Source organism: Pollachius pollachius, assembly GCF_949987615.1.
Source record: "Pollachius pollachius genome assembly, chromosome: 17".
NCBI lineage: Eukaryota > Metazoa > Chordata > Actinopteri > Gadiformes > Gadidae > Pollachius > Pollachius pollachius.
The window spans coordinates 7,482,781-7,510,083 of NC_136950.1; the positions used below are offsets into that span (position 1 = coordinate 7,482,781).

Consider the following 27,303-nt stretch of genomic DNA (forward strand, 5'->3'; position numbering starts at 1 on the left):
CCCTCCTCCCTCCATCCCACCCCATTCATCAGGGTAAACAAAACAAAGACATAACTAAAGCTGAAAACACATAAAAACCAACCAAAGAGTGCCTTCCAAATTAGTTGGCCTTCCTCTCACCACATGGGTTAGCTTCTCTAGTGCTAGGCTGGATGAGTTTCAACACCCACATACCAGGACTAGTTCCGTCCAAACTCAACCCGATCAATGCAATTACTCTTGGAGGTGACACATTAATAAAGGTTTGGTTTTGGCTTGCTGAAAAGATAATGAAAAGATGAACTCAGATTAAACCCTTCTCTAGAGAAGAACACTCATGTGTTCACTAGTGATTACAGATGGTTCCTTGGATACATCATGCTGATGGTTCCTAACAAATCACTTTAAATGTATGGTCCCTCCCAGAAATAACCAAGGTTCAGTCTCACAGTGATCCATCTGACTTCTCCATTTCCTTACAGGTGTCTCAGCTATAAGAACATTTTGAGAAGCACAAGCTCTCAAATTAGTTTGAATATGACACAAACGTTTGGATAAACTGCCTCAATTTTGTCTCAGTTAATCACATACAAATATCAGTGCCACTTTAACATAATCTTATATGATACGCCTAAAGGTGAACAATTCATGCAATTGTGATGTACCAGATATATGGTTTGTGTGTAACGGGTGTTGAACTGCGTTGTGTTCTGGCGAATGCGTTGGAAGGGTGGAAGGACGGCTGGACAACAATGGAGGGTTTCTCATTTATTGGAATCTGGATGAGCCAAAGAAAATCATGTCACCGCATGTAAACCGTCATAGCCAGGACCACATTCCCGCCTCCACTCAGATAGCCAACCGCATTCTCACAATATATAATAACATAAAAATAAACAAGATAGCATAATGAATGCGATTTGACTGCACTCCAACAAACATAAACATAACCAGCATAGATAATATACACAACACAGATAAAACATTCATACCTGGATGAGCCAAAGAAAATCATGTCACCGCATGTAAACCGTCATAGCCAGGACCACATTCCCGCCTAGCAAACAAACAAACGGATACTCTGACGCACATATATACAATAAACTCTCAAAAGTTACATTTGCAAAGCCTTATCTGTTATAACGGTGCTGTAGCATGTTCATATATAACATTCACATTATCTACAAAACGATTTATATGCTTAAAATGTGACGACAAATACATCAACATACCTCCACTCAGACAGCCAACCGAATTCTGAGCTTGGCGCTGCATATACGTCACTAAAACACGAACTTTTCTTAAAGCGACAGTACAGGTATTGAAAACACATTGACATAGGGGTTGGAACAGGTTACAAAAGGGACCTTGAACATAGCTTAAACACATATTTACTTCTTACTAATCAGAATTTGGTGACATTTCAACATAACTAAAACATGTTGTTTCACCCTGGTTACATATGCACATCTATTACATACTTAACAGTTTTTAAGTTTGTTTTGGAAATGAGCTGCAAAAACAAAGCCAGGAATAGATGTCATGTGAAAGGCCATGGGGTGACCAGCATGTTGAAGTAAACTTAATGCTCTCACTAGGTTAGTTCTCAAAAAATCATTGTTTTCCTGAAAGAAAAGATGGTCATGATTCAACTGTGAGTAAGTCAGTTATGGCATTAACAGGGAAGATTTGTATTTATTCATTTTAAACGTGGAGATAAAAGTGCTTTACAGTTGGGTGAAGTCTTAAACTGATTGTTGAGTGTGGATTCTTCTAAGTCTTGCTCCTGTTTGCTTCGCATTCAGTTGCACATTTAATAGGTGCCTTATAATGACTAATAGAGAGCCAATATGCTACTAATATGCATGCCAATAAGCAACTAGTCAATGGTTAATGTGGTTCCTTAATATATAGTGTTAGGGTGGTTTAAGTTTTTTATGTTTTGCTTAATTCACTTATATTGTCCTTTTTTCCGGCATTGCGAGAGTTTGCACCCTGTTAAGATGGTGACGGTGCCACCCTTTGAATGGCTGCCGGTAGCGCATGACTGGAAGAAGGCAGGCCAGCAGATACCACCATTGACCGCTCCGTCTGTGATCTCGATCGGCGCTCCGTCTGTGAACACTCTGTTGACGAACTCCGTTTGGGCCTGTGAAGCCTGCTGCAGCCTTTGCCTTTGGACTTTAAAGATGAACTGAAATTTGAAGTTGAGTTGATATTACAGATGTATTGTCTGCCTTCTCATTGGTACAATAACTAAAAATGGCTGAACTTGCTAAAAGGGATAAAATTGTACGGTGAAAGTGTTGTTTATGTTACGGGGCGCCGCCATGTTGGATTTGAACAATCAGCTATGTCACTGGTATGGTAACCTACTCCTACTCTGTGGCTCTAGCAGCCATAGCAGGTAATGAGTCAGACTCTGAGGCTTGCTGAAATGGCTGCGGAAAAGCAAACAACCAGGTATACAGGAGGATCATACTGCATAGCCCCTGGCTGCAGTAATGAATTATATAGGGCCAAGGCAGCTGGGGTAATCATACATTTCCACAGGCTATCTTTGAATAGGAAACCAGCCCGTAATACATGGCTGGCAGCCTTAAAACTGGCTAACCCTCCGATAGCCCCTGTCATGTTAACCTCCACAAGCTAGCACTCCGACCATCAAGTGTATAAACTATTACTCCGACGATATCACACATCTATGTTTCCAAGCTGCTAATTAAACCACGGCGGGTCTGTAAACAGAAGTTCCACGTATGTTTCTTTCTACTCACCCTGATGTTCGCCAACTAGCCGATTGCTGATGCAGAGGGAGTAACAATCGATGAAGTAGTTTCATAGTAAGATGTATCTGTGCAATATCCATCTGCGCAATATCCATCAACATCCACCAGAAAGTAAACCTCCAACATTCACCTAAAGTAAACGTGACACTCGTGAATCCGCCTCGCATCTATGCTCATCCACGGGTGTATCTCCCAAAGTGAATCTAACATGTCTTTCAGGCCCCTTCCATACGGAGCAGATTTTTTTGTGAAACCATGTCTTTAATAACCATGTTATTAGACAGATAATAAACCATGTTCTTTAATAGGTCCATGGTCCCAGGGTGGTTTCAAAAAAACTGGACCAATGCGGTTTCGTGTTAGGATTCGTGTGGACGCCTGAAGCGACAAAAATAAAGAAATAAAGAGAGAGAGCCAGCCTACACAGGGAGAGAGAGAGAGAGAGCTAGCCCACATAAAGATAGGGAGACAGAGAGACACTGAGAGGCAGAGAGAGAGACAGAGAGAGGTAGAGGATGGCTTCCTGACGGCTGGAAATCGCCCAGGATCCCAGACATCTGGTTGCTGGCCCCTGAGAGTCTGAGCAGTGTCTCCAATTCAATACAGTATCTGTATAGGGGGTTAGACTCCCATTTGAAACGTTCTGAGTTCAATAGCCTTCATGTAGGCATCCTTGATCAGGATGCCAAACCCAAACCTGCACCTTAAAGACCTGTGTCTGAATACACTGGAGGCCGCTTTGGATGAAAGCAAATGCTAAATGACAAACGTGAGTAGTTAATTTGTGCACCTTGCACATGTTTCAGCGATCAAACCAACGCTTGGGAGAATCTATTTGGGGAAATGAGCGACAGGTACTATTTTATATTTGTTGTTGAAGTATTTGAATGTATCTGCATCAGCAACGAAAGAAATAATGAAGTACTCCATATTTCTATGAAACCTTGGATCCAGTTAGATTTCATCAGAAAACATGATCTGTTCATGCGTTTTAATAAATTATAAAAAATAAAACAAACATTTTAGGCTTTGGAAAAACCTTCAGACATCAATAATTTTTAATTTAAATTTCTTCCTTAGACGCAATCAGGCATTTCTTACTGTCTCCATGGTCAATTGACTACTTATTGGCAGACATTGATATGTACACAGGACATGATACAGGATATATGAACACATGATATGGGACAGAAATCTGGTGGCAAAAATCCTGAGGTGAACTCGACACATCATGACACAAGAAACAGACATTCACACGGTGTAGGAAAGTGTAAAATAATATCTGCAGGCTGATTTGATGGTGACGATGTAGTGCCGGAGGAAAAGGAGGACGTAGGCAGCGTAATAATAACCGTTTTAATCCAAAAACGACAGAGCAGAACAATCACTCGCAGCGCATGGCTAGAACTCGTGCAACCGCATAACCCGTCCCCCTAGACCCCCGTGACTCATAGCCAGTTCCCTCCAACTCGATCAGTAAGAGGGGAACACGAACCCATAATGTAGTCACTACACCAGCCCCCCCAGTGTTCACCTCAATATTCAAAATCCCCGCGGCAAGGAGGGCGTATGGCCCGGCCCCTACGACTGTAGGCAAAGTCAGGAGGTGCGGGAGGAGGTGTGACATCGTCCATCACATCCTCTTGTTGTGCGGGGCGGGGGGCAGTGTCGACCCGAGGGCCGCAAGCTGTGGGGGCTTGTAGGGGTTGGAGGGGGGAACGGCCACGGCGTGGCAGGGGGGGTAGGACGGGGGGGCGGCCCCTGAGCGGTGGCAGAGCCAAGTCCGGGGGCAGTTCAAGGTCCAAGTGAGCCGGTTTGAGGCGATCAACAGACACACACGCAGGCGTACCCCCCATATCAACCATGAAGCTCTTGGCTCCTGCCTCGATGACACGGAAGGGTCCGTCATAGGGAGGTCGTAGTGGAGCCCTGTGGCCGTCGTGGCGGATGAAAACGTAACCCGCAGACTGCAGCTCTGGGGGCACCCGCGAAGCAGGGACGCCATGCCGCGTGGTCGGGACCGGGGCGAAGGCCCTGGCGCCGTCCAGCAGGGAGGCGCGCTGAGTGGAGGCGGACCAGGGCTCCGTCGGCTTGGGGATGAAGTCACCAGGGACCCGCTGCGGCTGTCCGAACACCAGCTCAGCCGACGATGACCGGAGGTCCTCCTTGGGCGCCGTCCTGAGCCCCAGCATGACCCACGGCAGTTTGTCGAGCCAGTTGCTGTCCGTGAGGCTGGCCCGAAGGGCGGCCTTCATGGAGCGATGAAAGCGCTCCACAAGTCCATTAGCCTGTGGGTGGTAGGCGGTAGTGCGGTGGAGCCTGACCCCCAGATTCTCTGCCACCGCCGCCCACAGCCCCGAAGTAAACTGCGGGCCGCGGTCAGAGGAGAGGTCAGCAGGAGTGCCGTAGCGGGAGACCCACACCGCGATGAACGCCCGGGCCAGGTCGGGGGCTGTCGTTGAGGAGAGTGGGACTGCTTCCGGCCAGCGGGTCGTCCTGTCCACCATGGTAAAGAGGTAGGTGAAGCCGTGCGAGGGGGGCAGGGGTCCCACCAGGTCCACGTTGACATGGTCGAACCTCCGCTCGGGCACCGCGAACTGTTCCAGGGGGGCCTTGACATGGCGATGCACCTTGGCGCGTTGACAGGCAGTGCAAGTGTCGACCCAGGACCTCACATCCCTCTTGAGCCCGTGCCAGACGAACTTCTCTGACACCAGCCGTGAGGACGGTTTCCTACCCGGGTGAGATAAGCTGTGCACCGCCTCGAAGACGGGGCGTCTCCAGTTGGCGGGGACTACTGGCCTTGGCTGACCCATGGAAACGTCGCACAGGAGCTTGGCCCCTGTGTTACTGAAGAGCACCTCCTCCAGGCGCAGCCCTGTGTTCGACGACTTTAGAGCTTGGACGGAGGGGTCGGCAGCCTGATCCACAGCCATGCGGAAGTAGTCCAAGTTCAGCTGGACCGCACCGACCACCGCCCTGGAGAGACAATCGGCGACCACGTTGGACTTCCCAGCCACGTGCTGGATGTCTGTGGTGAACTCGGAGATGTAGGAGAGTTGGCGCTGCTGGCGGTCGGACCAAGGCTCCGTGGTTTTGGACATGGCGTGTGTGAGCGGCTTGTGGTCCACGTAGGCCGTAAACTCACGGCCTTCCAGCAAAAAACGGAAGTGTCTGACCGCGAGCCACAACCCGAGGAGCTCCCTGTCGAAGGTGCTGTACTTGCGCTCTCTGGGAGACAGCTGGCGGCTGAAGAATGCGAGTGGCTGCCAGGCATCCCCAACCCACTGCTCGTACACCGCCCCCACGGCAAAGTCTGATGCGTCCGAGGTGAGAGCAGTGGGCGCAGAGGGTGAGGGGTGGGCCAACATGGCCGCGCGGGCCAGGGCCGCCTTGGCGTCCTGGAAGGCCTTGACACGTTCGGCCGTCCAGTCGACCAGTTGTTTCAGAGCCTTGCCCTTCTGGGCCTCGTACAGTGGGTGCAGGATGTGAGCTATGTGGCGGAGGAAGCGATAGTAGAAAGTCACCATCCCGATGAACCCCTTGAGCTCGCTGTGCAGGGGCGTGGGAAGGCTGCAACAGCTTCTACCTTCGAGGGTAGGGGGGTCACACCCTCCGCGGAGACCTGATGCCCGAGAAAGTCAAGGGTGTGTCGTCCGAACTCACACTTCGCCGGATTGACAATCAGCCCATGTTGGCTGAGTCGCGTGAAGAGGGTCCGGAGGTGGGACAGGTGCTCCTCTTCTGTGGTGCTCGCGACGAGGATGTCATCCAAGTAAACGAAGAGGAAGGGCAGGTCCTGGAGCACCGAGTGCATGAGGCGTTGGAAGGTCTGCGCCGCGTTCCTCAGGCCGAAGGGCATCCGCAGAAACTCGAAGAGACCGAAGGGGGTGACGACGGCTGTTTTAGGGACGTCCTCTGGGTGCACCGGCACCTGATGGTACCCCCGTACCAGGTCCACCTTGGAGAAGAAGCGTTTGCCCACCAGGGGCTGTTCGAGCGTCGAACAATGCCCACCTGCTCCATGTGCGCGAACTCCGCCCTGGCGACGGACAGCTTCTCCGGGTTGAGGCGCCTGGCCCTGGCGTGGAGGGGAGGCCCATTGGTCTCGATGTGGTGCTCCACACCATGCTTCACCGTGGGAGCGGAGAAGGTGGGCTTAGTGAGGTCAGGGAATTCGGCGAGCAGCCGAAGGTACTGGTCGCTGTCGGCGAGCGTGTTGGACAACCCGCTGTAGATCGCCTCCCCCTGCGTACAGGCGAAGGAAGCGAAAGTCTGCGAGTTGACCAGGCGCCTGTTCCCCACGTCCACCAACAGGTTGTGGGCGCACAGAAAATCAGCGCCCAGGAGGGGAAACGTGACAGCAGCGACGACAAAATCCCAGGTAAAGCGTTGTCCACCGAAGCAAACATCCACCGCTCTAGTGCCATAGGAACGGATAGGCGTGCCGTCCGCACCCACCAACTGCGGACCGTGCTCCCCCTTCGCCACCTCCGATCCCCCTGACGGAATGATGCTCCATTGGGCACCCGTGTCACAAAGGAATCTGCGACCGGAAATGGTGTCTTTTATGAAGAGCAGCCTGTTGGTGACACCAGCGCTCAGGGCTACTACCGAACGCCGGCCCTGCCGTTTCCCGCCGGTCCAAAGGAGCAGGGCGAGCGGCATCGTTTGGCCTTGGCGCCAAAAGTGGCGTGGTAGAAACAATGGCCCGCAGCGTTACCCTGCTGGCCCGAGGGTCTGGCGTCGTCCTTCGCTCTCCTGCGACGGTCCGGCGGTGGAGCAGCCGCGGGAGCCAGCAGGTCCGGGGACCGTTGAGGCATGGCCAAGACGAACCGGTCTGCCTCCCTGGCCAGGGCGCGGGGTCCAACGATGGTGGTGTTAGCAAGCGCCATCCTGACCTGAGCTGGCAGTGCGCGCATAAACAGCTCCGTGAAGAGGATCATGGGGTCTTCTGTACCGAGCAGGTTAAGCATCCTCTCCATACATGCAGAGGGCCTCTCGTCTCCCAAGTCCGACATGTCAAACAAGCGGCGCACCCTCTCTGTGGTGGACAGCTCAAATGTCTCCAGGAGCAGGGCCTTGAGGCGCTCATACTTGTTTGTCGCCGGGGGGGCGGACAGAAACCCCACCACACGCGCTGCGGTGGAGCTGCCTAACATAGCCACAGCATGGTTGTACCGGTCGTCGTCGTCGGTAACGTCGCTTTTGTAGAAATGTGCCTCTACTATAGTGAACCATGCAGCAGGCGTTGAGTCCCAGAACTCTGGCAGCTTAAGAGTGGGAGTGCGCACGACCTGCGTCACCCTGACAGGAGACGGTGATGTCTGCCGCTGTGAACGTCTTCCTCGGGCGGACATGTTGCAGAATTGCAGTGTTCGCTTGTGCGGTTTTTGTAAACGAATAAATAACAAAAACGAACGTCGGGTTCACCAATGTAGTGCCGGAGGAAAAGGAGGACGTAGGCAGCGTAATAATAACCGTTTTAATCCAAAAACGACAGAGCAGAACAATCACTCGCAGCGCATGGCAAGAACTCGTGCAACCGCATAACCCGTCCCCCTAGACCCCCGTGACTCATAGCCAGTTCCCTCCCACTCGATCAGTAAGAGGGGAACACAAACCCATAATGTAGTCACTACACCGTTTTATTTTTGTTGTTCATCAAATCGAACATATAACGTATGGTATCAATATAGTCCACATAAAGATCCATTTCGCAAATTAATTAAGAATTCACTGCTTTATGTTCTCCTTAAATGTACCCACTTATTCCCTGTGGGTGCTATGCTACGTTGCATGTTAGGGTACTTAGCATGCTAGCTAGCAGAGAGATTCGGACACAGAGCCTCTGATGCTCAGCCTACCCTGGGGAAGTAACGGATGAAAATATCCAAGTTCTCTGTCTTTCTGTCCAACAGGAGATAAAAGGGAGGAAATGCTGAGCTCTCAGGTGGCTCTGACCTTGAAGTTTGAGGTCAGCTGACATTTTCTGAACCTAAAACTCGTAGTTTCAGACACACAGATCTGTGTGTCTGAAACAATGACAGATGTTCTTCCAATCAGGAAGAGCAGCTGACCTTTATCCTCCGCCCCCACAGCGGAGGCCGCGCTGCATAGCCTGTCTCCTCTGCAGCGTCTTGCGCACTGAAGGGGTTCCCCAGAACATCATGTAACAGCACCACCTGGTGGTCAGAAGTGGAAACACACTACATAGAATCATGTCATGCAAGATGGTAAAAACTGAAATGATGAAGATGAAGGTTTAATCTTGATACAAAAAAACACATGAAAACATGAGAATGTATCATCTTAATGTAGTCATTCATGCCTATTTGTTTAACAATATTGATGAATTCAGATCACAGACAGAACTGTATGGTCCAGAAGCTTCTGAAGCGTTTTACAAACCTCTGAAAAGTCGTTGGTCTCTGCCTTCCTGGTGGCCGACTCAGCCATCCAGTTCCTCAGGACGTACCTGGGGTTCACACCTGTGGATACATTCACAGCACTTTAGAAGGGGTGACCTCGAATCTTGGCGATTCAAAACTTTGATAGAAAGACATCTTTCTTTAATAGTCGAGACGCCTAAACTGTTGCCGGGTGACAGTGGGACATTCCATTTGGGAGTTGGGGGTTTTCAATGAGTGATACAACAGCTCGGCTTCTACAAGGAAAAGCCTTGAAGTTATGCAATGTTTTCTTTGTGGGGCTGGCATATTGATTAGGTCTTCTGTGTGCAATATGTTTAGACAACGCAAAATTATTGAGCACTATTGAGCCGCAAAAATGTGTATCTCATGTTAATCCATGATCAGTGGATGATGGGTCTGGCCTGATCAATCAGATTAGGGGGGGTGGGGGTGGCGGTACATGCGGTATCCTAACGGGGGGGATACTTGTATTTAACTTTTTTGGTAAAAGAAAATCAATAGTATAATGTTCCAATATAAATAAAATAATAATAGTCCTTCAACCAATCAGACCAACGATCACTTCGATCGCAACAATCGCTTCCCTGTCGTCATTGTGTTAAACCAGCCAATAGCGCGCCAGGGGGAAAATACAGCTTGGTGATTGGCTCCAGTAAAAGCGGATCGGAAACGGAAAGAAATGTATTGCTCTCCGGCCCCTGCTACAGAGCGAATTCAAATCGCCGCAGAACGGGCTGGGAGTACCCAGTCTAACACGTAGCCTATCTCTACTATAACCGCATTTCATATTAATCGCATCGTTTGCTGCGTGACCAACATTATCTATGCTGACTTAGGGTGCGGGATGTTCAATATTAATAACGTGTTCATAAGGGCTAACATTATCTTTTCTGAGTTAACAATAATTGTGGGCAGGTGTTTTTGAGCACAGTATATCATAGTAAACCGGTCACCGACCGTCTTCTCTGTGCCAAATATCCCGCTGCTTCGGGTTTCCCTTTGATAGGCGTGCTGAGAGGAGTGGGCGAATCAGCAGTTTATAAGTGTAGTCTGCCACTGGGATGAATGCGCGCTTGCCTCTGTGTGAGCGTGTTCGTGTGCGAATGCTTGTGTGAACGAGAATGTCAGGGAGAAAGAGTGCTATGAGGAGATGAATGGACAGAACGATATTTATACTTAAAAATAAAAAAGTAAAAAAAAAGAAGCGGAATCAATTCGTGGCGCTCGGTGTTGATTTTGTGGCGCTGCGCCACACATTGGTCAATGTATGGGAAACACTGCCGTTTCTTGAAAAATAGTGCCGCTTTAAGTTGGGCAGATATCGGGGGATTTGATGAACTTACTCTTCATCCGGTGCCGTCGATCCTCGTCATCATCACCTCCCTGTCTGGAAAGACAGACCAAACGTCAAATCACAGAAAGTACAATCTAGACCAGCTAAACAATACGTTGGAGGAAGAGATGCACTGTTGAGAAGAGACATGACGTTGCCTTGCTCACCTGGCCAGCCTGAGCAGGTAAATCCTCGACCAATCAGAGAAAAGCTGGTGGGACGACAGGTCATGAAGAGCCCACGTCTCCTACAGAGAGAGAGAGAAGGCATCAAAATCCCTGCTCACACAGTAATGGCAATATGGCAAGTTTAACAAAAATAATGCAACATTTTGACTTGCGTTATATGTTAATAAGGTCTGGAGAGACAGACAGACAGATTAGGAGAGAAACAGGTAAGCGTGAGAACGTGAATGAGGACCTGAGTGAAGCCACCGCGGTGAAGCTGCTGCACTGACGCCTCGCTGAGCTGTCTGAAGGTCATGGTGAAGTCTGACCCTGTGTCCTCCATCATCTACCTCGCAGCCAGGAGATACACACAAGCAGCCAATCAGAGAGTAGATATTCACACAGCCAATCAGAGAGCAGATATACACACAGCCAATCAGAGAGCAGATATACACACAGCCAATCAGAGAGCAGATATACACACAGCCAATCAGAGAGCAGATATACACACAGCCAATCAGAGAGCAGATATACACACAAGCAGCCAATTAGAGAGGAGAGAGACAACTAATGATATAATTAATATTATACTTACACATAACCAATGGTGGTTATACATACACACACACACACACATCTGCTGTTCCCGTATAAACCAGTTCCTTATATGAACGACAAATCCCCTTAACCTCAACAGACTAGATACCAGTGGTTCTCATAGTATATTTACTAATGTACCACCTTTCAGATATTTTTTCAGTAAAGTAACCCTTTCACCGGCACAAAACCGTTTGTGGACGGAAATATGAAAACAGTTTAGGTTGTGCTTTACGTAGCTTCTATTCAGATTCAACTTATCAAAGTACCTCAAGGGCTACACATACCACTATATTAGAAACGCTGGCCTAGACTACACTCTGGTGCTGCTGCGATGGTCTGGTTCTGTCTGCTCAATACGTTCTAATCTTCTTGCTTGTAGAGTCTTACCTTAAGGAGGAAGGCTATAAGATTCCCGTCCTCCTCTTCCTCACCCAGTAGCCCCAGCTTGGCCTTGAAGAGCTGGTGAAATCTGAAACCAAATAACATCATATATAGGACAAAGAACCACCGTCTACAGTTGGAATATCAAGAGCCCAACAAGAAAGCGATCAACACAATATGTATTCATACCTCATCTGGTAAAGTCCAGCGTAGCCCTTTAACACGGCTGCAGCCCTGGGGGGAAACACAGACCTCTAGTTAGACCCTTACGCCTCGTGCCCACTGCACCGTCCGTCAAAGGACGTCGGAAGGCGTGGCTGACGGATGGGGGAGCTTTCCAGGGTCATCAGAGCCCGAGTAGTGTCACAGTGCTTACATTTGCATACGCGATCTGATTGGATGATGGATCTGTCGCTGCCGAAAAAGTTGAACATTTTTCAACTTTTTGACGGCGCCGACGGATCCAACGGAACGGACGGATCCACAATGCATTGCGCGTCCATCCCCATTCGAAGTCAATGGGGATCCGTCAACGGACGGATGCAGTGGGCACGAGGCGTTACACACTCAAAGGCCAACGGCCACACTGGTCTATCTACTGGTATAAGAGAGGGCTGCTTTACGTTACACCATGAGGACCGTGTTGTACGTACCGCTGCTGCTGGCTGGGGGTGAGGACGGGCTGCAGGGAATCTAGAAGCTTCTCCAGGTTGAACAGACCAACGTCAGCCTGCGCTCCGATGCTGTAGCGGCCCTCGTTGTCTGAGGTGTTGGGGACAAAATCTGTGGACACAAATTATTCTATGATATGGCTGAAGGCCAAAAGGAACAGAATGGGAAACAGGTAGATTAGGATCTTTTAGGATCTTAACTTTTTTAAGTTCATGAAATATTCAACCACTATTAACGATTACTATTAATTGTATTAATAATAAGTATTCTTTACTAACTATCGGAACTAAAATAAAAAAGTCACAACCGTTTCTTTCTCTTTCATCTCATCTTTGCAAAGAACCTAAAGCACCCACGGCAATTTCCCCTTTCTAGTGTAAAGCTATTCTACTAGATACAACACAGTGTATCACATTTTAAAGGATTAAAAGTTACCAAAAATATATGAGAAATTCGGGAACCGATACAAGATGTCTGAGATGGTGAACTACATGGTAAACAGGTGACCATTTTGGAGCCAGCTAGGAAAAGCTGAATGTTTGTATTTACTGGGGTCGTAGGACTCCATGAAGCCAAAAGGTCCGTAGTCGATGGTGATGGAGAGCAGGCTGAAGTTGTCTGTGTTGCAGACCCCTGGTGGACAAACGGGGTGTTACAGGAGGTCAGGGATGAAGAACTTCATGATGAAGTACTTTGTGAAGTACAGGCACTCACCATGTGCAAAGCCGACAGCCATCCACTGGGCGATCAGGTGAGCTGTTTCCCTGACAACCGTAGAATAAAATACCTTTGATGAGGGAAATATATTTAGTTTGAGTTGTCGCTAAGCAAGACACCTTACCATAACTACTCCCAACGAGCTGGCTGTCACATGGCATGGTGGAATCCGCTGACAGTGTGTGAATTTGTGTATGAACCGTTGTAAGTTGCTTTTGATAAAAGCGTCTGCTAAATGCCCTAAACGTAAATGTAAATATGGGGGGTTATATTTCTTTGTCCGTTTCATATGGAAGTGCTTCAGAATTTTTGTCATACAATCAAATAGTTACAGGACTGTACATACAATTATTATTATATTAATCCTAACGTATTTGAAGTCTATTTCTCACCAAATATTTAGCTGGGTCCTCTGTAGCAATGGCAGGGAAATTATTTTCAATGATGAAATTTAACAATTTCCTGAGGGAAGCAAAGAAAAATAAGCAGTTATTACAAGCCTTGACATGTGAACATAGTTGACCTTTCACCTTACTGATAGCTGAAATCCTGACCTGAGCAGATCTAGTTCCCCACCTCGGGTCAAGACCTCCAGGGATCCGATGCGGAACCAGGACCTGGCTAGTCTGAGGACTACAGCTCCTGAAGACCACAATACAAAACACCTCTCAGCACGATGGACAAACACGCAGAAACTTCCAAACCTCTGCTTCAAGATAGCTACGCATCTGCATGTAAGTGTAAACAATTCAATCTTTTGGGACCTTGAACTGTACCTCTCTCTTTCCTCACGTTTCCGTCATAGAACTGATCTCTCCAAACCGACTCCTCGCTCACCACCAGGCTACCAAGACACAAGAACACAAGAAGATATGGCATTCATACGACTCAATCCTTTTTCTTGCTATGAAAGGAAGTCTAAATTTACAAATAACATGTGACTTAGTATAAGAATTATCATTATAAACTATATTATGGATTTGATTATTCTCTGTGCGTAACGAGAATACAAAACAACGGTAGTTAGCAGCCAGAGTAATGGATCCAGAGCTGTCCTCCTACCTGGCCGCTCTGCTGGTGGCAATGCCCAGCGCCTGCATGGCTTCACTGCACAGGAACTCTCTGACGGACGAACGCACCACCGCACGGCCATCTCCAGCCCTGCGACGACGTGAAACCATGAGGGATTACGTCACGCCCAGTAAGCCCTGACCAAGCGGCACTTCTTACTCTGTAAAGAGTGGGGGAGAGGCCGAATGTGTCCTTTAAACAATGTGTGGGACAGGGGACATGCTCAAAGGGCCCCGTGACAAGATATCTTATATATATTTAAAAATATGTAAACGAAAACCCAAAGATGAGACAAGTTCATAAGGTGAATAAATTGACGTGGCTCTCCATCCAGAAACACAGCACTACCTTGAATATGGCGTTCTGCCGGAGCCTTTGAGCTGTAGTTCCCATCTTTCACCTTTTCTGTAAAACAATGCATTTTAAATCATTTTTATTATTATATGACTGTTATTATTGAACTGTGTGTTGGCTTCTTTCTTGTGAAGCAGGACCCACCTGTTGGTATACTGGCCAAGCAGGTGAGCTCTCCCATCTCCTAACTGACCGGACCAGTAGCCAAACTAGGGAGAGATTCACATTCAGGAAACTTTATTGTTAACCAAGTTGTCGTCGGCCTCGTTCACATTAAATAGTTCAATACAATATCCAGTTGCGGACAAAACATGTTGAGAAAAGTGATGAATAATGTGTTTGAGTGCAGTATGTTTCATTTGTGTTTTTTTCACCAATGGGTCTAACCTGGTGTCCTCCGTATCGGTGTGCCAAGGGAATCGAACCAGGTATGAGTTGAGCACCGCTGACGTAGTGCAGGAAGGCCTCTGTCTGGGTGACTCTGATGTCCAAATCCAAGATATCCTCAATGACGCTCTGCACATAAGAAATAACCACAAAATCAGGATGATTTGAATAATTGTACAGGTAGGTCGTTGACTGTGTTGTGTATAAACAGGATTCTGAATACACTATCAATCACTGAACTAATTTACATACCCACAAAATACAATTGAATAGAGACTCAATTGAATAATATATTTTACATCAACATCACCACATTGTAAATTCTCAAGAAGGACCTTGTGTATTGATCACAGATTTCTATGAAATACGTTTGGTAACTATGCACTTACTATGCAATAACAACCCTTTTGACGCACCTTGGAGACTGCGGCCAATGTGACGGGAGCTCTGAGAGGAGCGGGGAGCGACCTGGAGAACACGCAGTTCTTCACAGTGCGGACGTAGTCGCCATCCACCTCGTCCATTGGGAACGATTCTGCAGAGACAATGGGACATTGCATATACGTGTCGTTTCTCTGAACTTGTTTTTCTGCATTGTGTATGCGTCACATGAAGAAAGGATGTATTATTGTTACCTATCAACTTCCGACAGGACACTTTGAAGAGGTCCATGCTGTGATTCGTGGTGTTTGTGACATTGGACGTTTGAGAATAAGCCCGATGAATTTTGGTTTGGTCATCGTGACTGTGGCACTCGTGTTCACCTTGGCAATAGCCCGGTTGATTCACAGCTTCTTGCAAAAAATGTTGTCCTCTCACATAAACTGCACACAGCCACACATATACGGTCCACATTGGCACAAGACATCCAGAAGTAACGCGTTCCAGGCGTTAGTATGTCTAGTCAAACAATAGGGTATGCTATCTTAAACAATAGAGGCCAGTTTACATCTAAACTATTGCAACTTCTATCACCATATAGGCTACTTCAACATAAACATCGAAGACCATCAATTTTGTAGACTTCCGTGTTTCGCCATCTCATGTCATAGATATATATGTAACTACCTAGGTAAAGTTAGTTTTATATTCGACTTTCGGCATTTGTCGTAAGTGGATTGGCTCATGATGAAACTGGGGGAGTGGTTTCTCCATGTACAAAAACAATCTGGCTCCGCCCACATTGTTTATATTTTTATGTTGGATTAATTATTTTGTTAATGATATCTGTTAAATATATTCACATTGTTTTGCAAAAGAACCAAAGTAGTGCATGTATATTATTGTAGCAATGGTTGTCCTACTTCCACAAGCATTTGTCTATACTCAATTTAATAGAAATCCAGAGCAATCAATAATTTTGATTTTAAAATTTAATAGCGCAATAACTTTAGACACATGCATCAAGCAAGAGCAATTTATTCAGATTAAGTTGAGCAAGGTTCTGTTTGTGTCTCACAAAGGGTTGGTGTACATTTGTTTTATTAAAATGTTTAAAGTTATTCAACAGGGGGAAATTCTCTGTGAAATACAATAATGCTTTAGTGAAGCCAGGACAGCTTGGATGGTTAGCCTACCAACCCAGACAGGTGTTGTCCGTTAAAGATCCCATGGCATGAAAATTTCACTTTCTGGAGGTTTTCTAACATTAATATGAGTTCCCCTAGCCTACCTATGCTCCCCCAGTAGCTAGAAACTTTGTTGGGTGTAAAACGAGCACTAGGCATTTTGCTCCACCTTTGAAAAAACGAAGCCCAGACACTTCGTTTTGGAATTTTCCCCGAATGTCGTCATTAGGGGAGATGCCACCTCCCCTTTCTCTACCTTGCCAGCCCAGAGAATTTGGCCCGCCAATGAGATACGACCGTGCAAGCGCCACGTGTGTGTGTGTGCGCGTGTGTGCGTGTGTGCGTGCGTGCGTGCGTGCGTGCGTGCGTGCGTGTGTGTTTACACACACACACTGTAACGCGAGTGTTCTACACTTCGCTATTTGGATAACCGTTCTGCTGTTGGTGTTATGGTGCATAACACGTCTGACTCGTTTCTGGTATTATCACAACGTGACCCGTAGTGGGGGTTATCTCAGCCATGGTTGAGAAGGAATTGGGGGAAAATAACTTTGGCTTTGACTCTCTGAAGCACATGAACCACGACATGGAGGAGAAAGGGATTGTTGCCCGCAAATGTCTCCCGCTTCAGCCCCGCTTCCCTCTGCCGAGGGACCCCCGCCTCGGCGCTGCAGGAGGCGGTGGTGCCTAAGCGTTGTGTACTCCCGAGGCGGTGGTCCCTCGGCGGCGAGGTTCCGGCGGTCAACAATCACGACCGCGGTCAACAATCACGGGCAACAATCCCTTTCTCCTCCATGTCGTGGTTCAGTCTACTTCAGATTGATGTAGACGTGGAAGAACCAGAGACGTCGGAGAACCCGACGCAGTCATTTGAGATTCATAATATCTTCTGCAGGCTCACACAGCTTTTGGCCTATTATATCTATGTATAATATGATGAATATGTATAATATAATATACATATTCATATAATATTTACACAACATGGCCAAAGGCTCTGTGCGCCTCGCCATTGCGATACATCCACTGTAAACAGAGCGCATGGTACCATGGCCGCAATCTGCTCAGGGCCACACCCCCCGCTCCTCCTTGACCCGCCTCTCTGCTCCTCATTTGCATTAAAGCTACAGACACCGAAACGGCTCGTTTGGGGAAAGCTCAATGTGGGACTGGCTCGTAGTGGCTGTAATATCTGCACCACGGCTGAATTTCGGGAACGTCTTCAAATGCTGTATTTGGGGCCCACTAATATCTGTATTAAAGCATCCATGAAGTAGCATGCCATGGGACCTTTAAGAACTCTCCTCACAGGTGCAGTACATCCTGGAAACCAGCAGGTGGTAGCGATGAAGCAGAGCTACATTGCCCAGAGCGAGGCTTCGCTGGGGCCATCACAAGTGGAACATACACAATCAGGTAAATAAGTCAAATAATACAAGATTAATCAGATCATGTATAAGCAGTGGTGGCAAGTATTCAGTACAGGTAAGTAAGTGTCCTTGTCCCATTTAAATTAAATGGAAACACTTTATCTAGTTCCACTATTTAGATCCCACTGGTTAAATCTCTGGGTTGTTTTTTTGACAGTGATGTACATCTGAGGTTTCTGCCACCTCTTTCTGGTCACTTTCTCTGAAAAGAAGGAGAAAGCGACCGGAAGAACAAGAAGTACTTCAGTGACCCTGTAAAGCAGAACCATTGGATTGAGGAAGACCCAAAATGCTGAGTCTATTTCCTCTTTAGAAATACCAAGGGAAGCTTACCCAGGGACACCGTTGGGTCTCTTAATGTTGAACATAGGGTGGAATGGCATAGTGAAGGTCATCCTTCTCTTCTATTGGTTCTCTCTCTGGTGCAGGAGCCAAGTTATTGGTCAGAGCTAAGACCTATTCATAAACAGAAACAGGAGGTGGCTATCGGGAGTAGAGAACATTCCCGATAGCCAGAACACAGGACAGAAGAGAACATTTAGAAAATAAATTTCCACTTCCTGAAGACAGTCCTGAAGGTCATGTGTTTCTGTATCATTAAGAGACCCTTGGTGGTGACGAGTGGTCCCACAATGCCGGCTCCTCTAGGCCTCACTTCGAGTCCTCCCTGCAAGGTTACCTCCAACGGTTTAACTCCTAAAACCATTGTAGCCTTGAAAAATATATTAATTTGCAAATAATTTATTATATAAAACAAAATGAACCATCAGTACTTCCATCCACCAATCATCTCTTTCTGCCCACTGGTAGATGTTTCACCAGATCCCAGTTTGTCTACTAAATCTCACCCTAGGTCTCACCCTAGATCTCACCCTTTTAGCAAACGTCAATTTGTCATGTCATGACTTTTAAATCCGTGACTGATAATGAATTCAACTGAAGATTCTATACCCAGATGAACACACCATAACATGTCAGGTGCCATGGCAACACTGCCACAGAGAAAGCATACAAACAATACTGATGATCATGGACCATTTGTTAGGTTTGGTTTGATTTCAGGTCATCACGGAGATTAGCGCTGAAAGTATATCACATCATATATGTCATTGGCCTATGTCAAATATAAAACAGGGCCAAGAATAGAACCCTGGGGGATCCAACAAGTCACCTCTCTGGCATCTGATACTATCTTTATTACCTTGCACACCGTCATCCTAAACAACCCAAACAACAACAAAAGTTGATCAACTTGTTGGAGTTTTCAGCTTCGAAAAGAAATTCTGTTTGGGAGGTAAATAGCACATTCCCACTAAAACGGGCTTTGTATTAAGCAGTAAAATGTCAACATAAGTTATCTCCAGTTAAGAATCTTCTAAATCGGGCAGAGGGTTGAACTTCAGACATTTCTTTATGAAACTAGACACAAATGTACAGTCTGTCCTAGCAACTGAGCTAGAGCAACAGAGAAGGACCCTTACTAAGGTAACAACTAGAAGTCTCCTGTGGGGTCTTGTGTACGGGCCTCAGGGCATTTCCACCGTGTGTCTTAGTAAAGGATGGGTTAGTAATAAATGGCTTCCTGTGTCTCACCTCCTCCACGGTATCTGGCCTTCCTCCCTGTCCACATGCTTTACTGGAGGCCCTCTTTCTTCTGGAGAAGAGAACAGAGAGATGAAGAAGCACCAGGAGAATTTAAGGATTGGAAAACGATAAAGAGAGAGAACATCTTACCTCATCCAGAGGTAGGCGAGAAGGAGTAGTATGGTGGCCAGTAAGAAACCAATGGTTGTTACAGCTACCATTGCTCTCTGTGATGATGATGTCACTGGAACATAGTCATATGATTTCAAGCACCTCACTGCAACATTAGTTGGCCAATGTTTAACTGTTCGTCTGTGACTGTGTGGAAGGTGTGTGCTTCTTTTAAATTAACAATTACCTTTAATGAACAAAAAGGTGGAATCATGACGTCCGATTGCATTATGAGCTTGGCAGTAATAGTTTCCTCCAAGCTCAGATGTGATATTCGTGATGGTGTGGTTCTGCCCTGATTTTCTGACTGAGCCATGATCCTTGAACCAGGTGTAGTTAGCTGCTGGGTTAGCATCACTGCTGCAGCTCAGAGTCAATGAACTGCCCTCCTCTATTTCACCAGAGGGACTCATGGTCACTGAGGGGGTCTTTGGAGCGTCTGTAATGAACATAAATGATCAATATCCATCCAAAAGATATAAAACTGTGTAAAGAATGCAACTACAATATCAGTATGATAAAGAACACTGCTTATGCTAATAAATACTACTAATTAATGAGTAATAGTGTTTTACAGTGATACAGCAATAAATGAATACCAGCTTAATATTTGAAAGAAACCAGATGTAGAAAAGTTGTTTTCAAAGAAGACAGATTTTCAACTCACACTTGACATCCATGAATATCGAGTTTGAGCCCAGTTGTCCATATTTGTTCTCTGCATGACAGCGGTACGTTCCTCTGTCTTCAGGGCGGACTGAGGGGAAGGTATGAGGTTGACTTGGTTCCCAGAGCAGAGGTTGGTTGTCCTTGAACCAGGTGTAGTTAGCTGCTGGGTTGGCATCACTGCTGCAGCTCAGAGTCACTGAACTGCCCTCCTTTATTTCACCAGAGGGACTTGATAACAATGATGCGTGTTTAGGCACATCTGCAGACAAATAGAAACATGTAAAACAGCATTTACATTTATATTCATGAGAGTATTAAAGATAAAGACAATCAAAAAGTGGAGACGTTTTTGGGTATATTGCATAACTAATTTACTGATAAATAATGTGGACAAGATTAATTTACTTATTCTGAACATGTCACGGCTTGGTACACAGGAAACTAGGGTGACTCAAGTGCGAAGCAAAAACAAGATTAGTGTAAGGTATTTATTCCTCATTAATAAAGTTCCAAAAGCTCAGAAGATCCAAAACACAAAACACAAAGTCCAAGTAATCCAAAAGGCAAAAACACAAAAAAACTCAGTCCAACAATCCAAAAGGGCAAAAACACAATCAAAGTAAAACCAAAGGGTAATCCAAAACTCAGAATATGGGAACAGTCCAGGGTCAAACAACAAGAAGTCCAAAACGTAGAGTTCAAGACCAAGGTCTACTCACATGGGTTCAGTGAAGACTCAACAGAGACAAAGTGAAAGAACCAGGCTTAAGTACTGTGAGACAAACACGGCGGAACCAATCACATGACTAATTAACAGGGCCAGGTGAGTCTGCTTAACAATCGACATTAGGTGGAAACAACACAGAGAACAGAAAGACAGAATTGGCGCCATCTAGTGGTCTAAGACACAATAGTCCAACATTATGACAGAACATCTGTAATATGATGTAAAATATGTGTTTTACTCACATGTCACCATTATATTGATCAACTCAGATGTTGTCCTTAGCACAGTCTGAACTAGACAGTAGTATCGTCCAGAGTCTGAAGACAGGATGCTTCTAAAGACGAGCTGTGGTCCCTGGTTCACCTCTCTGGAGGAATGATCTGTAATTACCCTCAACCAGGAGTAGGTAGCTGCTGGGTTGGCATCACTGCTGCAGCTCAGAGTCACTGAACTGCCCTCCTCTATTTCACCAGAGGGACTCACGGTCACTGAACTGAGGGGGTCTTTGGAGCGTCTGTTAACAGTTACATTTCATTAATTATATAAAATACCGGCAGTTGGGTGCATCTAACAATAAATGTTTGTAGGCTATGTACATATATATGTATGTATTATGATATGTATGTATGTATGTACTGTATGTACTGTATATTTGTGTGTATGTATGTCCTCTGTATATCTCTAGGGCCGTTCATCTGATCTACTTCACGCTTGGCGTGCATATTGCTGAGGAAGTGCAGTGTTGTCTTATTTGGACACAGGACACGTTCAATATTAACACACTTTGAACTAAACTGTGCAGCAGCAGGGCGGGGCTTCAGGACTGCAGTTCAGCAGTTCACTTGGTCACGGTACTTGGATGCTGGATACACAACCGTTATATTAGTCTAACAATAATTAGAAGAGTCTCTGTATTGCTGCATGTATTTTCTGTTCATTCAAATCAACACACGTGTATTAGTGGGAATACAATGTGTGGTGTCTGTAATGTTTTTTAAAGGAGCAAAGCTCGAAAAAGCTGCAACACTCAATACAGGGGGACAAGCAATCTGCCCTTTCTGATTGCTTGTTCATAGTAACATGTAGCTCTGTACCCTGAAAGGTATATTACATCTGGTATCATATCACTGCAATGTGGAGTTGACTTACACACTAAAGGAGAGCGGAGATCGTATCCTTTAACAGCACATGAATAGTTGTTTCCAGACTGACTGTAGTCCTTGTAGTTCACTCCCTGTCCTACATTTTGTCCATTCTTGAACCAGATGTAGAGAGGGTCACCAGCTAGACCACACGTTTTGAGACAATTCAGCTTTGCATAGGTAGGATCGGCAGTGTAAGGAAAGTACAGCTTCACCTGGAGATCTGGGTGTGAGAACAAATTACACACAAATTAGTGTAAATAATTAAGATAACATAACACACACACACAGAAAAAAAAGACTCCATGGAAAATCGTAAAAGAGGCATCGTAGACATTGAGACTCACCGAGACTCATCGTAGACATTGAGACTCACACAAAATGGACGCTATAGGACAGTGATCATGATTTGTCTCAGTATCAGAATAACAACAATGGGTCGAATAGCAATGGCTGGTGGGATGGCCATGAGGTAGGTCTGTATATGCAGTGTAAGCTTGTCCAGGCCCTGCAAGTCAGGATGTAGGCTATGAATCTGAATGAATAGTAGGTAAATAGGTAGTGGCCATCCCCAAAATGCCCCAGAATACAGGAAATCAAATCTATTAAATTCAATTTTTTTTATGGGGGGGGGGGACCCCAGACCCCCTGTCTATTACTGTGCCCAACCAACATTTTTGATCACCAGCCGCCACTGGTACTGACAGGCTCAAAGGGCTGCAGCCGCTGCCGTGTCGGAGGCTAAGCGGCAGGTGTGGTAGAAGTTCCAGTAGCGCCGAGATCGTTTATTGGCCTGTGGCATATTAAGATAAGACAACCCAAACACACCCAGAAATGTACACACACACACACACACATCTTCTTACACACGCACACAAACCGACACACAGACACACACACATACACACACGCAAACACACACACACACACTGGACTCATCATAGTTTACCTGTTACAGATAACGTGACTCCAGGGTCCCCAGTATATTGCCTGGCGTGTCTTGTTGTGAACCTAAACTTGTAGACAGCAGAGTCACTCTGTCTCAGGTCTTTGATTCTCAGGGTACATGTTCCATGACATCTCTGATGAACACAATGGATCTCTCTACAGATGTATTCAACACGACCTGTATAGTTTGTATCGATTTCAAGATCAACTGGCTGAGACTTGTCTCCTTTAGTAAACCAGTGAATTGACTGTTGCTTCTTCGTACTGTATGTCATCAGCGTATTCATAAGTTGACCTGATGTCAACCGTTGCTCCTCTTAAAGCGCAGACATTACTAGATGAGTAAGTAACTGTCCCGTCACTATTACCATGAAGTGCTGTGAAAAAACAAACACATCTCATTGAGAATGAACAAGACACAGAGGTTCACCTGATGAACAGATCAGAAGATACACAAAGAGATGGAGGCTGGTGGGTGGAGATGGAAACTACAGATACATGCTGACCACTGAGCTGTGAGAGGAACGTTTCAGAACACGTGACACTAAAGGAGTAGCCAGGGGAGGTATAGAGTTCAAAACCCCCTGAAATATAAAATAGTAATTATTTTTATTTGAAGCGAAAACAAGATTGGGTTGTTAAGTTAAAAAAATATTTTTCGCAATTGCAACAGGATATGCCATTAATTGAAATCAAGCCTGAAAAAAAGAAACGTCACTATGCGGGAACATTAATTGTTACATTGATCCATGCAGTAATAAGCCTCGATAATGAAACTATAGGCCTCGGCCCTATAGTCCATGTTCTTGTTTTGTGGTAATGTCTAAATGTAATTAGTTAGATGTGAAGACAAGGAGTGAAGAGGAGAGGAGGTGAGCAGAGGAGACAAGGATAGGATTGGAGAGAAGGAGAGGAAAGAAGGATATAGGAATAGTGGTGAGGAGACAAGGTAAGGAGGGGAGAAGAGTGGAGACAAGGAGGAGGAGATGAGACAAATAGAGGAGAGCAGATAGGGAAACGAGAGGAGAGGAGGTAAGGAGAGGAGAGCAGGAGAGGAGAGTGGAGAGAGGACAGGAGAGGGCATGCAGTGTCTACCATATCACTGAATCAGAATTCCAACATTGCAGTAGAAGATTGATATTCCATGTCTAAATCATCATTAATGGAATAAATGGGGGGAAAACTGTAGCTTTTGACATTTATCTTTTCTCAAAGTCTAAAAGAAACTAAATTAACCCTTTGATTAAGTAAATAGTTCAAGGTTTGCCTAGCAACCAGTATTGCATATTGTGATGTAAAAACCAGTACAATACATTCACTATAAGAGGCTGTATACAACTTGCAGTGAAGTAATGAACCATATAAAGTGGACCGTTCTCTATTTGTGGTCTGTTTAACCAAACACAGTGTTCTAGAGGGTGATTCTTTAAAGTTATATTTACTATTCTTCTATCTTCATCATGCTGTGGTTTCAACCTCTCCTCGTTCCAGGTGCTTGGTTGTCATGTTATTGAAACAGTTCAACTAAATGTTAACAATGTATCAACCAATCAACCAACCTGGTACTGACAGAAGGAAAGCTAGAAATCCTCTTGCTGCTGATCTTAAATTCATAGTGAGTCCTCTCCTCTCTCAATCTGTTGTTCTGGGCAGATATTTAAACACACCTGCAGGTCAAAAACACAATTAAAAAGGTAGTACAGGGAAAACTCTATGAATTACATGTGTTAAGCATTGGAATACATGTAGAGGAGGATGCTGGTCTGACATTTAGTCTGTGGTTCCAGTTCATCATGCAGTTTGCTGAATTGCTGACACCAAAACATATTGAAAGACCTCCTTCCTCATCCCACCATGATGAGCAGAAGAACAGAAACCTGCAAACTTTTGGGCCTATCATAGAATTTTCCTTGTGTCTTGTTTTATAATCTGCTATTTTTTATTATCATTTTATTAATCTTCTGTCCTTCTACTCCTTACTCACACACACAGGCAGGCAAACACACACACATACACACACACACACACGCACGCACGCACGCACGCACGCACACACGCATGCACACACACACACACACACACACACACACACACAGACAGGTCCTCTTAAGGAAGCTCATTAAAGTTGGGACTGTTTTGTCTTGTCCACCATTCCTTAGAGGTTTTTGTTTAATTCTCCATAAAAAAATTGAACTGCCTCTTCCTGTCTCTGTCAGACAGCCAAGTATGGGGTGCCGATTGTAAAAATTTGGTTACAATTCTTTAGCTGAAACATTTTCAACATTTAGCTCACTTTCCTCACATTAAAAAAAAAATATATAAATGCTAAATGTAAAATCTAAATGTTATATCTAAATCATAAATTTATATCTAAATGTTAAGTGTTAAATCTAAATGTTATGTCTAAATCTAAATCTTAAATCTATATCTAAATGTTAAATGTTGAATCTAAATTTTATATCTAAATCTAAATCTTAAATGTATATCTAAATCTTAAATGTTTAATCTAAATCTTAAATTTATATATAAATGTGTCGCCAAGTGTAAAGCTAAATATTTTGAAAATATTCAAATCCCCAAGGAAACCACGCCCACTGCAGTAGCTTCAAATCGGGCAGCAAGATCGCATGGCCCCGCCCCCCTCCCCCGCTCCCACCCCCCACGAAGACGCTGTGAAAGGTGAAAGCAAAGAGGACTTTGGTGAAAGGCAGGCATGGCCGGTTCTCCAGGAGTCGGAGAAATTGAGCGGGCGGTTATTGCAGGCGGGCTGCACTCCATGGTGTAACTCTCCCTTGCGCCATGTACAATTAATGTCCATCTTATCAGTTTATGGTTTCCGTCTATGAGCCATATAAAGCTTGGACAAAGCACAGTGTATACTCGCCTTAGTACAGTTGTTGTACTCCTGGACTCAACACCAGCACCATCAACCCGTTGAACGGAGTCTCTGAGACGACGTCGCTGCACCACAATGTTCCTGGCACGCAAATGTCCATTAAGCATAACTTCTCCTACATGTGGATGTTCTGCTTTTATCTCACATATAGTTGCATCCAACTCCTCATCAGAAATGTTAAGAAATTTTGTGTGTTTTATATCACATCGTCTTCGTGTGGGGTGGGTGCGGGGAAGGGGGGCGGGGCCATGCGCCCGATTCGAAGCCACTGCAGTGGGCGTGGTTTCCTTGGGGATTTGAATATTTTTCTAAATATTTAGCTTAACACATGGCGACACATTTAGATATAAATTTAAAATTTAGATTTAGATATTACATTTAGATTTAACATTTAACATAAATTTAAGATTTAGATTTAGATATAACATTTAGTTTTAACATTCAACATTTAGATATAAATTTAAGATTTAGATTTACATATAAAATTTATATATAAATTTAAGATTTATATTTATATTTAACATTTATATTTATATATAAAATTTAGATTCAGATATAACATTTATATATAATTATTAACATGGATTTTTTACATTTGAACATATAGTTGACAATTACATATAACGTGTTGTTTTACATGAATTTCTTTCTCAAATGTGAGGAAAATGCGCTAAATGTGAGGAAAGTGAGGAAAATGTTGAAAATGTATCAACTAAAAAAAATTAACCAAATTTTTACAATCGGCACCCCATAGCCATGAGGAGCCGGGATTGAACCAGCTAAATTGGAACTTACTTTATTCAGAAAAAAAAGGTTATGAATGGAGGCTAGGTATTAGAAGAAGAATTTGGCTTTGATTTGTTCTGTCCATGTAGAATATTTCAATGGTGATTAAAATGTGTATTCAATTGTGACTTATTTTATGGAGACAACCAATGTTGTCGAAGTAGGATAGACATTGCCTAAATAATATTCTATATACGCCTGTTTTATTATTATTTTGCAATACAGTGCAAATATATGTAACCCATCTTAAAAGTAATATTTCAACAATAGTTAATATAAAAAAATGTCAACATAAAAATGAAAAATGTGGGCGGAGCTAAACATTAATTGTTGATAATTTATCTCTCCCAGTTCCATAGTTATCCCATCCACGCTTGTGCCAAACGCCTAATATCAAACGAATATCGAATATGAAACGAACTTCACCTCGGTATTTCACGTCACACGAACGCCACCTGTTTCCTGTTCCTGTGTGCATTTCATAGCCTCTCCGCCTTG

At 45.0% G+C, this 27,303-nt stretch overlaps 1 protein-coding gene across 3 annotated transcripts; it reads right to left on the reverse strand.

Annotated features, from left to right (window-relative positions):
- Positions 1-77: 77 nt before the first annotated feature.
- LOC307088840 (protein adenylyltransferase SelO-like) lies at positions 78-15,908 on the reverse strand. 3 transcript variants are annotated; one of them, XM_079754850.1, is made up of 20 exons: positions 15,520-15,908; positions 15,301-15,419; positions 14,885-15,013; positions 14,642-14,706; positions 14,492-14,548; positions 14,135-14,233; positions 13,849-13,916; positions 13,627-13,714; positions 13,465-13,534; positions 13,070-13,142; positions 12,905-12,988; positions 12,337-12,466; positions 11,873-11,917; positions 11,690-11,771; positions 10,956-11,048; positions 10,703-10,782; positions 10,546-10,589; positions 9,180-9,259; positions 8,849-8,953; positions 78-2,173 (listed from the first exon to the last, which is right to left on the reverse strand). In XM_079754850.1, the coding sequence occupies exons 1-20, from the start codon at positions 15,737-15,739 to the stop codon at positions 1,931-1,933; spliced, it is 1,974 nt and encodes a 657-aa protein (XP_079610976.1). In that variant the 5' UTR covers positions 15,740-15,908; the 3' UTR covers positions 78-1,930. The 3 variants fall into 3 exon arrangements, with proteins under 3 accessions (XP_079610976.1, XP_079610977.1, XP_079610978.1); XM_079754851.1 differs by lacking the exon at positions 10,956-11,048; XM_079754852.1 differs by lacking the exons at positions 14,885-15,013; positions 15,301-15,419; positions 15,520-15,908 and having other exon boundaries at positions 14,135-14,303; positions 14,642-14,705.
- Positions 15,909-27,303: the final 11,395 nt, after the last annotated feature.

Bases quoted from the DNA above. Each gene is read 5' to 3' on its own strand.
- LOC307088840 (XM_079754850.1), bottom strand. From the start codon at position 15,739: ATGTGGACCGTATATGTGTGGCTGTGTGCAGTTTATGTGAGAGGACAA. The intron at 14,549-14,641 runs GTGGGTCCTGCT...ATTGTTTTACAG, and splicing joins CTTGGCCAGTATACCAACAG to AAAAGGTGAAAGATGGGAAC. The intron at 11,772-11,872 runs GTATGAATACAT...ATTTGGTTTCAG, and splicing joins GCTGGACTTTACCAGATGAG to ATTTCACCAGCTCTTCAAGG.